Here is a 15,320-nt window from a genome sequence, read left to right as displayed (position 1 = left end):
CATGATTATAGCATTCAACTTCTTCATTAATTAAAGCATGTTAATACTCTTATTCTATTATTCGGTAAACATCTCTATAAATCATGGCCCATTTAATGCAATGACCAAAACATTAATACAATCTATGTCGTGAAAAGAAACATCTTCCCTTTTAGCTCTGGCCCTGAGGCCTACCACATTCTGCGTTTAACCACATGCCATCTTACATTTTAGCAGCTTACACGACATGGATTCAGGAATAATCACATCTAATAAAATCACATAGTGTCACACATTTCTGTATTAGTTCCACTTCTATTTAAATCTCTACATTAGCTATACATTCAGAATATAATTATAGATACTATTAGCACTCATGGCATTTCTCCTCATGATTTGTGCTTACTACAGGTAAGTGTGATGCACTCATACATTTAGGTCAGTTTGCGCTCTCTCACCCTCAATAAATCTTGAGCTTCAGTTCTTGAGCTCATATAACATGGGAGTCCATATTGCGCTTTTTTAGCTCAGGCAGTACACAGATCTTTTGATTTTACTAAAATCATATATATCCTTTATTTACTAATAGGGGCTTTCAGCCAGCTCTCTTCGTCCATTGGCTTGTTGTTGTGTCATTAATACTTTTCTTCCACCCATTACCGCATACAGCATGGGGCAATTGGACAGCCCACGCCAGCCATCAGCTCACTTTACTCTGAGTGACAGCATTCTGCAATTTCATGAGGCGCACATCCACATAAAACAGTCGCCTCATTCCCATTGAATATTATCACAATGTATGTGAGACCCCAAATCATTTTTGCTTCTAAGCTTTTTCAAAAATATTAGCAGTGGCTTATCTGCTCCCACAACAACAAAAAATTTGCTAAAGCAATGATGAACCCAAACAAGCATTGTAAACGCCAAAAGACTGGCAACCAATGCTTTTCCAATGTTCGTTTATATATGTTTGTACTGACAATGAATAGATTTTATTTTTTTGTGACCAAGGTATCTCTATTAGTATGAAATCGACAGGTGCATGCCTATATTTTTAAAATGCAATTGATAAAGTCATATTCAATCTTAGGTTTTTGAAAAGCACTTTGAGTATCTCAAAACCTTAAAGTTGGGATGAAGGGCGTAAATGGTTGTCAAATGTAGGCGCGTCAAAGCGATCCAAAAAGTGAACTTAAAATGAAATTCTGTTTTATTTTTACTAGCAGAGACATGTTTAAATTCAGTTGCCATATTAGAGAGATATTATACTCTTTTCTTGCAGACGGTAAGTATATTACTCAGAACATGACTATATATTCAATAAAAAAAATCTTGGGTATTTGACAAAATGTGCTTATAATTTTTGACTTCTCTTCCTATTGGTTGCCCATATACTTAAACAGATTGCTATCTGCCCAACACACATGTATTTTAGGCAGATTGAGAGGATTTGAAATTACATCTCCTTTACGTATCAGAATAAAGCTATAGAAACATATTTTGTCCAGAAGTTATATTTGTTAATATTCGCATTGCAGTGAGTTCCCTTAGAGAGGCTGTGTGTGACATGCCATGGCAAAGGCTTACCACAAACAGAAGAGTCTTTTTTTAAACTCATCTTAAAAGATTTATGAGAACCATGCGCAGTAGATCATTTTAATATTTATTTCCCAGACCTACTTTTCAAATTTCCTCAGAAAGAGCTTCAGTATTCTTGGTAATTTTCCATTGATAAGTTCTACACACTTAAAGAACTGGATGATATATATCTTTGTCTTTGCCATGGTCATCAAAGGTTAATTTAAGTATTACAAATGAACCCATTATTTTTAAGGTAGATTGTCAACCATGTCTGAAAAGATGTCCTTGTGACCCATCTTCCATTAGAATTGTGGCTCGGTGCCTAGACTGGCACCATTCAGAGAATCCTCATATTCTCTGTCTTCCATCATGTGTGCTGTTGATTTGTGACAATTTAAGCCAATTTGTGTTGCCATGGAAATTCAAAATCCAATTTATCTTAAAACGCGGAGTCACCTTAATTAAGGTTATATATCTAAGTAGGATGAATGAACCATCCTTTCCGAAAACCATACTTTGATATTGCAACTCGGTGGAAACTATGCATCTATAAATTTCACATATATGTATTTGTAGCATGGAGGTGGAAATGTATTTTCCCAATACCCTGTGTAATGGGCATGTACTGTGCTATTAATAACCGCCATAATTGTAAAGCGTAAAGGCTAAATCCATTCTTATTAGTATCCTCAGGACACCCAACTGTGTTAAATCAATCATAGCCACTAAGCTTCTGAGGCATTAGTCACCCTGCCCGGCTCGCTGGAACGTGAGCAATTGACACATTTTACTTCTAATCCAATCCGGGGGCTATCTGTCTTCTGGCTCTTCGGTCCCATGGTTTCACTTACTGTACGTCCTTCTGTGACCTTATTGAAAACTAATTTAGCGGGATCTAAAGTTATAATCCCCTCCTTCTCTGTCACATTCTCTTGACTGTTACATTTACTTTAGATATGGTCCCTTCTAGCTGTTGTCAATAGATAATGGTTGATCACTTTAACCCCCTAAGCACATGTAAATAAACAAACATTGGCAAAGTCAACAGGCCTCAGTTTGAAGTATTAACATTTGCAGCTTTAGCACATTAGAGTGATACATATGAGAAGGAGCCAGCAGAAAGGGATGGCTATTTTTTTTTTAATAGTCCCTTGCGCAGAGCAATGAAAGTGCATTAGTGGAAGCAGAAGGATACCAACAAACAGCCAATAGCATTAGGTGAGAGCTTATTACTAAAGTGGGCTTAGCCGAAACATGATTGACAAAGTCTAAAGCCACTAGCTGAAAGAGGCTGGTCGAACAAATCTGGTGGTCGAAAGGGGCAGACTTAAAACCTACTCCTTATAAATTAATAACAGTAGTTCTGTTTGACATCTGTCAAATAACAAAAATTGTGAAATTTACTGATTTGGCACTATTTTCACCTGAGAGAACCAATTGTCTTTGTTCTTTCCTGAGTGATTGGCCTGCCTTCCCCATCAGTGGATCCCAGATTTCATGATGGGGTATCTTCAAGCCGGTCAAGACACTTCAAATAACACACTGTGAATGCTAACACCATATTGTAAGTGCCACCGTTCCAGAAAGGTTGGAAACAAGGAAGTAGTGAAAATTAGGATACAGAGAAAAATAAAATAAACTAAATATACAATTGGAGAGACTGAACTAAAGAGATGGACTCAAAAATAAGGAAAGAGCTTAATGATGAAAGTACTAACGGAAGAGGGAAAATATATTGTAAAAAAAGAAATATAAAAAGTGATTAGTTGGGGAGTGGTAAGTTAAAGTTAGACATACGAAAGAAAGGTCAAAACGAGGAGAGAGCAGCAAAAAATAAGTTTCAGTCAAATGAAAGTTGAATGAGAGACATAAATATTCACATTCAATAGAAAACACCGAGGAAAGAAATGGAAATTGAAGATGTACGAAAAAAAAACAGAAAAATAAACCATAAAAACAGAAGCGTTGACAACACATAGGAAAGGATGGATAGCTACAATTAAGAACAATCAGTTTCTTTTTGAGAAGACAAAATAAGGCTGCCAAATCTCTAACTTCTCCTCAAGTCCTGCCAATGCAGGCTAACACTAAAATACAAAGGCAGGTAAGACCTGGCAATCACTGCTGCTGGAGCTGGAGTGAACTAATATGAATATTCCTCGCTAGGGATACCTGTGGAGAGACAGAGAAAACAACTATGGTTCAACCAGCCAAAACATCTGGATCGTTTAGCAGTATGGTACCCTGAAGACTGAGTGCTGTGGGCCACAACATGACAGCTCGCATGAACAACTGCTGCCAGACACCGGGATGAAGTTTACCATGCCAACTTCCGCTGATGCCAACAGAATACAGGGCCCTGACCGCCCACGGCTGCCTGGCTGCATGGAGATCTGGACTGCTAGTTGTTTGCTACAGAGGTGCTGATGAGAGATGGCGGGTCAGCACTGGCTTGAGCCACCAGATCAGCCCATTCATTCCGCCAAAGTGGCCGAGGACTGCTCCTGCTTGTAAAAGCCCTGTGCTCGCCATCTTGAGGAACCACCAAACTCACCCATCATTTTCATCAACATGGTCTCAGGGCCTGATGTAGATCTTGGCAGAGGGGAATACTATGTTACAAACATGACAGATATCCCGTCCGCCATATTATGATTCCATTGTATCCTATGGAGATCACGTTTGTGATGGAGTATTCCATCCGCCAAGATCGAAATAAGGCTCTTAGTCTATAACATGCCGAGATGGCTTCGTTCAGACCAGGCCTTATGAAGATAACCAGAAATACACCCACCAGTTTTACCGATGTGGACTTGATGTGACAACTAGGAAGATGCTGATCAAGGGAGTGGTGTTGTTGTCTTGAAAAACAACAAAACCAGCCTGGTGTTTTCAAATCGCTGCTTAATAGGCAAGGTTTGTTCAAAGGAATTATTTTTAAGAATATTTTCATTTAATTTTGACATCTTAAAACAGTACATGTTGATTAATGATAGGGAAGATTTGTCAGTACAAGAAATCCTCTCAAAGTTGCCCACCCATATTTCCAAGCGTCCTCCGTTGAGAGGTCAGCACTACCATGTGCATGAAAAAGTTTATGGAGAGGAGCCATCACATGCATAAGCTCCGCCATGTGCGTGATGAACTGAGGGAGAGGAGCCACTCTGTGTGTGATAAATCAGTGCATAAGCTTCATCATGTGCATTTTGAGCCTCATGGAGAAGAGCCACCATGTGCAGGATAAGCCTGAAGAAGAGGAGCCACCGTGTGCATAAGCTCCACCATGTGCATGTTGAGCCTAATAGAAGAGACCACCATGTGCAGGATAAACCTGAAGGAGAGGAGCCACCATGTGCAAGGGTCCACCATGTGCTTGATAAAAATGAAGGAGATAGGACACCATGTGCATAAGCTAAACCATTTGCATGATAAACCTGAGAAACAGGAGCCAGTCAGGTGTGATAAACCTGAGGTAGAGGAGCGACCATGTGCATAAGGTTCATCATGTGCATGATAAACCTGAGGGAGAGGCACCACCATGTGCATAAGTCCACATTGTGCATGATAAACGTGAGGTAACCCACCATGTGTGAATATTCCACCAGACACATAATAAACCTAAGAGAGATGAGCCACTCTGTGCGTGATGAATTGGAGGAAAAGGAGCTACTATGTGCATAAGATCCACCATGTGCATGATGAACCTGATAGAGGAGTCACCATGTGCAGGATAAACCTGAAGGAGAGGAGCCACCATGTGCATAAGATACATCATGTGCATGATAAACCTGAGAGAGAGAGGAACCACTGTGTGCATAAGGTCCAACATGTGCATGATAAACCTGAGGGACATGGGCCATCATGTGCATAAGCTTAATCATTTGCATGATAAACCTCAGAGAGAAAGACGCCACCATATGCATGATAAACCTGAGAGAAAGGAGCTACCATCTGCATAAGGTCCACCATGTGCATGATAAACCTGAGGGACACGGGCCATCATGTGCATAAGCTCAATCATCTGCATGATAAACCTGAGAGAGAGAAGCCACCATGAGCATGATAAACCTGAGCGAAAGGACCCACCATCTGCACAAGGTCCACATTGTGCATGAAAAACCTGAGGGAGAGGAGCCACCATGTGCATAAGCTCCAGCAGGTGCATGATAAACTGAGGGCAAGGAGCAGAAGGCAATCTGAAGTAGCTCTTGGCACAGCTCTCGCAGGTGGGTTACACCTTACACACAGGGGATTAACTGGGCAGGAGGTTTAAATGTGCCCAACAAATTGCGTAGGCGGCTGCCAAGCTTGAAAAGCTGAACTGTCTCATAGATGCTATAGATGCTATTTTTTTTTAAAGCGATTTATGTTTTTTTAATGCCTGCATGCCACATTCATGCCATCTCAGTGCGCTGGGAGCACGGGGAGCAAAGAGGCAACATACTGGTCTCGGGATGGGCACAGATGTGGAGAGGACCCTTAGAAACGCAATAATGAGAGCATGGGATCCATACTAGCACTTTCCAAAGTTGTTTGGTTGCCATGAACGTGTTGCAGAACTTCTGATCGTGTGAACTTCTCAACCTTTCTGAAATCTCGCTGGTGAAAACTTTTTTGTGCATTTCGAGATGACGTTCACGGCATTAAAAGTCAATTCGGGCCGTGGTGTTGACTGAGGCAGGTCCACGGCGGGTAGTCGCCCGATAATATATAATCGGGCGTGAAGGTTTCTCCCCACCACGCGCCTATGGGGAAAAATTACCGACATTAAACAATTGCAGACCCTTGACAATACAAGGAGAGTCTACACGGGAATTCCGTGAGTTGTTAGAAATTATACATATCCCTATTGAATGGTCACGCCTTAGCGTGCGTGGCTCTCTAGGGTATGGATTTTTGGTCCTGACGAATGCTGAGCTTAAGTGGCTCTTTAGAGCAGAAACATGTTGACCATTATGACCTTTTAGGACACACTGGTTCAATTTTGCACAACCACTAGGTGTCCACCTGCACTTTGTTTTTATTGTGGACAGGCTATCCCTCTATTAAAATGTTTATAGGGTATAGCTATGTCTTCTTTTAAACTTCACCAATATACACTCGGGCACAAATTCACAAGCCCTCGAAAATGAACCCAATGATGAAGCCAGTCACCAACTTGTTTGGTGCATGAGGGTTCTTTTCGAATTTTAGTTCATTCACCTCTCACTTTCAACTAGTCTTTTCCAAGGCTCACGGTTCGTGTCCTTGAATTATATTGCACTTGTTTTTGTCACTCTTCTGTTGTTTGTTAAAATTAAAAGTTAATGGTCACTTTCTTCAAACTCAGCTAATGTGCCAAATCTATATGGTGTTTTTTTTTGTTGCAGTTTTACATGTTGAAGGGTTTTTCTATGCACAATGGAAAATGTATCTAGATTACCTCCTTGATGCCTGAGTCGCATGTGACAGCCAGGCACAAAATTCCTCTTGAGAGATTCCAATGAATGGCAGTGTCTCTGAGAAAGCACCACATGGTTGCACTCCTTCTTGTCCAATCACACACAGAGAGTAATGCTTGGAGAGCTTGTCTTCTCAATCCATCAATTCACATCTTGTGTTCCAAAGGGATCCCTCTTTCGCCACTGCTATTCATCATCTACATCAAACCCCAGTGGTACCTCCCCACACGCATCATCTCCATGTCCACTCTTCAACCAATAAATCTCATAAACACCCAAATGTATCAGAAAAGAGTGATCATATCCCGGCTGCAGCCAATGGTCTGCTGGCTACGGAGCCCTGAATAGGACACTAAACGTTCAAGCCACAGGGTCACCTTCTCACTCCACTAAAGTCTACAAGCCACCCGCCGACTTGCCTTGGCCAAACTGAATCCATGAAATCCAGGTACGAAACCAGGGAATCGACTAGGCTACTGGCCTCCTCGTCAAAGTTAGAGGAGGAGCCACAGTAAAAACAAAGTCTTCCTATGGACCTCTTCTAAAAGAACCTACTCTCTTCCCTCAGACGTCAACGCACTGGGTGCAGGAGAGCACGCCATTCCTTTCTCGACTACGGTCACGTCCTATCGAAAGACGGCAAATAGCCCAAAATGCAGCTGGATGCCTCATCTGCGGACAAAGAACATCAATGTGTGACATCACAACTAAAAACCCTGCACGGACCCCCAATACAAACACGAGTCGAGCACAAGCCCCTTTGCCTCATGTACAACGGCCTTCAATGATCAACCCTGGATAAGTACATAAAAAGATACAAAGATGCCAACCGCTCTGCAAAAAGTGGTTCTTTTTCAGTGAAGAACCAACTTACCGCGCCTCGAACCCCAAGCAAAAACGGAGGCAACAGGCGAGTTCCAGTGGTGGCATCTCGACTTGCAAGAAACTGCCCTGAAACTTCCACAGTGCTCTTTGTCACAGAACAACAACAGCTCTTACCTCCAACACTACCAGCATTGCTACCAATAGCATCACGGCAGCCCCCCTGTGCCCTATGAAAGGACCAGCCTTACCCCCCTTCCCTCTGCGGGCACCCCACGCTCCTCCACGGATGCTCCCGTGCCAGGCTCAGATTGAATGAATGAAATGCCAGCTCTTGCTGTATTTGCAAGGGTTGTGTCGTTGCTACTGTAAGTTATGTACAACATTGTTGCTCTATCTCTATATCTACGTGTGGTTCCTTCCTTCTCCTGGGCCAGTCAATGCACACTCGACGCCTATCGGCGTTCTGAAGTGCCTAGAAGCATTTGAATTGTGGATTGTTGTACGCTACACAAATAAACACAAACATGGACGGGCTACCCCCATCCCCCCTCAGTACACTAAAAGCAAACTCAGGGTCGTGGGGCCTGAGTCACAAACTTGGACACCTGACTATCTAGATCAGATTCACCAAGCATTTCCTTTGACTAGAAGTGTCTTACTCCAGCCTTGGGAGTGACTTACTCCCGTATCGGCAGGAGTAAAACATGCCCCCCGAATCACAGGCTTTTTTTCCAGTAAGAAAGCATGTTACCCCCCTGAAAATATACTTGTTCTTACACCTACGCCTGGGGTAGGACATAACTAACTACTCAGCGAAAATTCTTTGCAAAATGGAACTTGGGTGTTTCCTCTGAGGAGCTTACTCTTTCCACGGTCCGTAAATGAGAGATAGCCCTGATGCCTAAAGCGCCAACCTGTCCCACCAGTGCAGGCCCCTGCTGTTCTGGTTTGGACCTAAACAGAGTCTCAACCACCTCAAATACCCAAGCAAAGGGCAAGCGCCCGTCCATTGCAATAAATACTGATTTTCGAATCTCGGGACCTGAATCCTAATCCCGGCATCGCCACTAGACAATGTGTGTGATCCTGGGCACATCACTGTATTTCTCTATAAAACGTTTCTCCTATCTGGCCATCCCGAAGCGCTTAGAAACAGGCCGCTCCCCAGTAATAAGCTACCCCAGGACACAGGCCCTCTCCAGCCAGCCTTGGACGGGCTCTCTCCCCGTCTCCGGCCCGTTAACACTGCTCATCATTGCACTTAAACGCGCGTGCTTCGCTTCCAGGAGGCCCGCGCGCTCCCTGGCGTGAAAGCTCGCTGCTTCCTTCCCGCTCATACAATATAGATGACATCCCACTTGTGAGAACGTCTTTTCGCGGGGCCGGCGTGCCCCTTGCTTTGGAAGTAATCCCTGTGATAAGAACATTCTGCTCCGGCTTTTATCTCGTCCCAGGGGTGGGGGCACTTTCTGCAAAAGGAGCCCGTCTGATTGTTGTTGAGAAAGGCGCAATTCAAATGCTTGCCTTTCTTTTGGTGTGCTGACCCCCCCTGCCCCCTCCCCCTTTCACGTTTACACCAAAGCTGCCCCCACCCCCTTCCCGGCGCATTCACAGCGACCTTGTCGGAGTCTTGTTTTCATGTCTCGTTCGTTTTTTTGTACTTGGAGAATCAAATCTGTGCGTGGGGTGGCAAGGGGGGGGGGGCGCAGGGGGGGGTGGGGGTATGTGCGGAGAGCCAATGGTAGTCATCGAAAAGCGCTCTGACACCTTCGGGTAAAGTTCGCGCTATATAAAATCGCATTAACTAAAATAAAAAAAATAAAAAAATTTAAAAAAGGGGGGGGGGGGGGGGTCTCCAGAACATTCAAACCGAAGGAGGTGAGAGCGGCGAAAGGTAGCAAGTTGGAAATAGAGGAGGAAAGAGATGGAGGGGAGAGGGCAGGATGCATCTAGGGTGAGGAGGAAAAAAAGTAATAGGAAAGCAAATATAAATGGAGTCACGATGGAGAAGAACGTGAAATTAGAGGGGTGAGTGTTGGGAGACGGGTGGAGGGAGGTATAAAAGGAGACAGAGAGAGGAGCATATACGTAGAGATGGCCGAGGAGCAGGAGAAGGGAGAAAGTGGAGGAAATCATGTGTGGGGCTGAGAGATGGCGATGAGAGAGGGAGCGAGGAAAATAGAGAGACGGCGGGAGAGAAAATGAGAAAGAGGGAAACAGGCAGCGATGGGAGAGACGAATCGGGTAGAGGAGGGAAGCAAGAAGCAAGAGAAAGAGAGGTGGGGGAGAGATGGGCGGGCAGAAGGAATGAAATTCGAGAGAAGAGTTTGGGAAATATTCTAGTGTTTAGAACCCGTCTTCAGTTCAAACTCTTTTACCTACAAAGCCTATTTCCGATCTCTGGGCGCCAAAAAGACGGTTCTCTGGCCACCGAACACTTCACCAAAGATACAATCACATTAGAAAATAGATAAAGAGGCAGAAATACCGACACAGAGGTAGAAAGGGAGAGGGCGACACTATCTTTGAGCCCCCTGCGTCACACATGGCAGGGTGCCAGCATGTTGCCCTGTATTTATTTTCTAATTTTTTCAGTGAGCTGTTTGCAGCACAGGCTTGGTGCCCCCGTTAAACACGGACGCAGTAATGCCCCGGGGAAGGATTGCACTGCCGGGGCATTTTAGCTTCGACAGCCCTGTGAATGCTGAGATTAATACCTAGCGACTAATGCCCACAAGCAAAAATACACCCCTAACCCACCCTTTCCTCTGATGCCACCCAGGACCAAAGGTCTCGTTAAAAAACACAGACTATGCATATGACTGTTTGGCACCTGTGCCCAAGACCTGCCAGTGCAGGTCGGGTGGCACACCCGGTCCTGCATATCTGGGGGACTTTGGCTGCCAAGGTTTGGCACAGGTGCCAATGGGCGCAGAGCTTCTGATGCCGTCATTACTGTAGTGACAGTCTGTGTTGGCAAGCGTGCTCTCTTTTACAGTAACACTGGCTGTGCCAATTAAGACAGCCCACAGAGCTGACTGCGCACGGCATGTGCAGAGATGGTGTGTCGGCTATGATAGCGCAATTCTAATCTCGGAGTTTCTGCCTCACCAACGTGTGTGCTCCTGGGCTCATGATTTCATCTTGGTGTGTCACAGTCGCTTTAAACTACACCAAGATATCCTAGCAGGAGTGGGTATAAAGATTTATACGAAAGAGTGAGGTTGGGTACCACATTATTACAATTTGGCTATATTCTGTGAAGCACTGTGCCTGTGTAAGTATACCCATATCCATCCATCTATCCACCAATCTACCCATCCTCCTGCCCACCAGCCCACCTATCTATAGCCCATCCATCCATCTCTCGCTACCGCGCTCGGGCACTTCCACGGAGCAGCGAGAGCCCATTAAAGGCATTGGTACCCAGTAGAGTGCCATCCACTGAACCTCTCTCTAACTGAATCCATTACAGTAAGTCCCCCTGCATTGTATACATAAGAAGGGGAGTATTCGCAAAAGACCCTTAAACCCATCCCTGTACAAAGGGGGGGGGGGGCTGTTGTAAGTGTCATCGCACCCATCACCCAATCCCATCTCATCTGGTGTCCGTAACCCCATGGAGAATACACACTCCTTCTACCCTGTGAAACATAAGGGCTAGTGAGGTCAATGTATAGCTCTTTACATTATGTGGAACATCCATGTCTTTCAGGTCTACCGCTCTTGATAAACTTACTGATTACAAGGGGCACCGTTCTCTTCCTCTGTACTAGACACCTGCCAATCACAGTCAGCACGCCATCCCTAAAGCCCTTAAAAATGCTGTGCCCCCTCCGTCACATCCCTATGTTATATTTATCACACAGTGTCGCCTTCAGACACCCAGAACTAAAACACTTTCCTGGATGTAGAATGCTTACCTTTCAGTCATTAGTGCAGCCCCATGGGGCACAGCCCTCCTTCATCATTAGATTGTAAAAAAGAGTGCATAGTTCACTACAAATACCGTGGCAACACAGTGTAAACATAGGACGTGGGTATCTTTATTGTAGTGCCTGCAGTGGTCCTATGGTGCTGCACACTGTGTCAACATCATCAGTGTATAGCATAAATGTGTGGTCCTATCCAATCACAGGACCATTATAAGTTTGCTTGAGCAAATTATGGATTGTTACCTCATTACCTAGTGAACAACACTCTAGCTTGGACACCACAGCCCCATGTTCATGCATGTGCACCCCTGTAAAGTACACTTAAACAGTGAGGTCCTGACAAGTTTCTCCAGAAGCTCCCTCAGATGTTCAGGCTGACAATCCGTGAGTATTTAGTACAGCCGAAAGACACAATTGGGTGTAAGAAGGCACAGACATTCAACACTGGAAACGGGCTCAAGGGATTTATGCTTTAGATCCTTCAAGCTGCATGAGCTATCTTCAGATATCGCAGGCAGTACTCTCGATTTCCAACAAGAGGAGGGAGTCCACGGACCAAGTACCGACTTGCGTTGCAGGAACATTTTGCATTCTCTTTTAACACTCCAGCCTCTTGTCTCTTATTTATATTCATGCTCCCGTGGATGTGACCTAGTTGCTAAATTGCTGAATGCAGAACCAGGCAATGTAACACATAACCCCTACATTCCCCTTTCAGCAAGTTGTGTGCTCCTGGACAAATCACACTATGCCGATGGGTCTCAATTCGCACTTACATTGTGAAACAGGATAAACAGAATGATAAAACACTGACATTCAATCCTAGGTCGTCTGATCAGCACACCATTTCAAATAACAGACAATGAATGAAGTCAATTTCTAGGAATGCTCTTTGTAGTGGTAGCAGAAGTTGGCGCGAGGCGCCCCTCACCTGAGGATGGCTGTGTCCCCCTGGCGGACCGTGATGTTGTCGGTGCTCCGGGTAAAATCCACGCTGCGCACGGGAAGCCCTGTGGGGAGAAGGCAAAGCAACCTCAGCAGGAGGAGAGGCAACTGGTTCCGGTCCGGCTGAGACCCCCGGCCCACCATATTTTCACAAGCGGGCGTCCACGCCAAGAGCAACACAAAGAGATATAAAATATATACACGCGGGTCTCCGGGAGGCCTCGTAAAACAAATCACACGCGCAAAAACCCCAAAACACTGCCCTCTCCAGCAAATATCTCCAGGTTCGGTGTCAAGTTCCTCTCGTGGTCCCAGATGGCTGAAGAAGAGTAAAAATGAATGGATGCAAAAGTTGCGTCAATCACTGAGGCGGCCTGTGGTCCATGGGCTGTGGTGAGTGTGGCCTGTGACCCTGCGCTGGTGACCTCTCTCTCCTGGAGTGCTGCTGCTCCCGGGGCTGTGTGTGTGTGTGTGCGCACACTGCACGCTGCTCCTGCCGAGGCTAACCCACTTTCCCAGGCAGAGGAGAGAGAGAGAGAGAGAGAAAGGGATGCAGGGAGGGGGTGGGGCGCGAGGGATGCAGGCAGGAGGAGGAGGAAGATGCCGAGGTTGAAACACAGGCTCTCAGCACTGATTGCGCTGAAGGAGAAAAACAGCATCGGAGGCAGGTTCGGCGTCTCCCCCCCGCAGCCCCCCCCCCCTCGCATCCCATCCAAGTCCTGCTCCCCCTCGCGCTCTCATCCCCGTCAAGCGTTCTTCCTAAGCCAAGTCCCCTCGCCCACTCAGTCTCACCCCTCCAAGCCTGCTTCTCACTCACATCACCGCTCTCGCCCCCCGAGCTGCCCCAGGGCTCTCACTCACTGCCACCCTGATCCCCCCCTCTGACCCACTCAGAGCTATGCCCTTACTCTCATGCCCTCACCCGTCCATCTCTCTCTCCCCTTTGACCTTTGCTTCAAACTTAGCCCCCTAGATACCACCCCGAGTTGTGCACCTCCTTCACACCCCACCAAGCCTCACCCTCACCCCTCGAATCTATGGTCCTCAGTCCTCACTCGCACCTCTCCTCAGCCCCAATACCCCAGGAGCTACTTCCCCTCGCTAGCCTCACTTACCCCCATGAGGAGTGGTCCTCACATCTCTCCTCACCCTCATGGGCTACGGCCCTCACTTTCACCTCACTCTAAGCCCTGCACCACCTTCACACCCCACCCAAGTCACACTCTCACCCCTCCAGTTCAAGCTATGCTCCTGACTCGCATGTCTCCTCAGACACTCCGCAGGAGCCCTGTCCCTCACTCACTTCCCTCACACTCACGAGCCGTGGTCCACACTCGCATCCCTCCAAAGGCACCCCTCACTCCTGTAAGCTACGCCCCTCACTCACATCCCTCACCCCCAACCCACTACCTTCATATTTCTGCTCGGACGAGATGTGGGCTCGAGTTTATGTTACCAACTGGGCCCTCAGATGAACTGAATTCAGAAATCGCATTTAACAAACTGTTTGATCCTGAGCACATTAATAACGAATCCGCTAGAAAAACAAGACACACTATTCGTGCGCTCACATATATCCATATCCTGGCACCCCAACCAAAGCCCTGCAGCTCACCAACTTCATCTCTTTTTTTTTTTTTTAATTTAATGCGATTTTATAGAGCGCGAACTTTACCCGAAGGTGTCAGAGCGCTTTACATAAGAACCAGTTGCAAAACATAAGGATTTAGGATTACATGCGTTACATAAAAGATACACACAGAAACAAATTGCAAATGTACAAGATGTAAAGTAACACAAAGAAGAGACTGGTGACTATAGTTATTTCTATATACATAGGGAAGGGATATGAATGGATATACTCTTCTACCTCATACAGCCCAAGCCCCCAACCCGCCCCCAGCCCTTGTATTTCCCACAACGCCCCCTCCCACCTAGAAGCCTATAGGAAAGCCCAATGCTTCTCTGGGTTGCCAGGACAACCGTTTCATCAGAGGGCTGCCCCCTCTGATTCAGGCGGCGCGCACTCGTGAGGGGAACATGGATGGAGCGGGGGCCGGGGGCACGGACAGGGCACTGCACGGGAATGGTACTGCCCAGAGAGAGATGGGGGCTGCAGGGGACGCAGGCACATGTCTTCGAGAATATGATCTTATTTTGTCAGCTTTGAAACCAGGGAGACCCAGGTATTAATCTCAGCTTCCACAACGGATTAAGTGTGTGACCTGGTGCAATCCGCTGCATCTCTCTAACCCCAGTTCCACTAGCTGGCAACAAGGAGAGCCGTCAGGCCCTTCTGAGCGTTACGTAATTACAATAATGCCATCGGCATTTGTATATGCTAAGAAGCACCTTTGTCGAGAGAGTGGGACATGCACAGCCTAACCAACCACAGATGCAAAATGCTTCTCCAATGATGCCAGCTAATAAGAGAGGGCTAAGGTAACTGCACCGGGAAATGGTAAAGCGGATACAAATAGAGCAGCACAGAAACAGTTTAAAAACAAACAAATATGTATGAGCACAAGAGCAGACAGGAGGTCTGAAAGAGTGAGTTATCTCAGGCTGCTCCATGCCAGGCGTGAGTAATTCATCTCACTCAGAGCTGCTTCCC

The 15,320-nt window shown here is 46.0% G+C and overlaps 1 protein-coding gene across 2 annotated transcripts in view; it reads right to left on the bottom strand.

The window, feature by feature from the left end:
- The window catches only part of LSAMP (limbic system associated membrane protein), a 981,500-nt gene extending 968,368 nt beyond the window's left edge, over positions 1 to 13,132 (bottom strand). For both annotated transcript variants that reach the window (XM_078656723.1, XM_078656724.1), the window contains exon 1: positions 12,693 to 13,132. In XM_078656723.1, the coding sequence (XP_078512849.1) occupies positions 12,693 to 12,850 (158 nt within the window). In that variant the 5' untranslated portion in view covers positions 12,851 to 13,132. The remainder of the gene's footprint in view (positions 1 to 12,692) is intronic.
- Positions 13,133 to 15,320: the final 2,188 nt, after the last annotated feature.

This window comes from Lissotriton helveticus, chromosome 8 (assembly GCF_964261635.1).
Source record: "Lissotriton helveticus chromosome 8, aLisHel1.1, whole genome shotgun sequence".
NCBI classification, from domain to species: Eukaryota; Metazoa; Chordata; class Amphibia; order Caudata; family Salamandridae; genus Lissotriton; species Lissotriton helveticus.
This window is presented reverse-complemented; position numbering and strand designations above follow the sequence as displayed.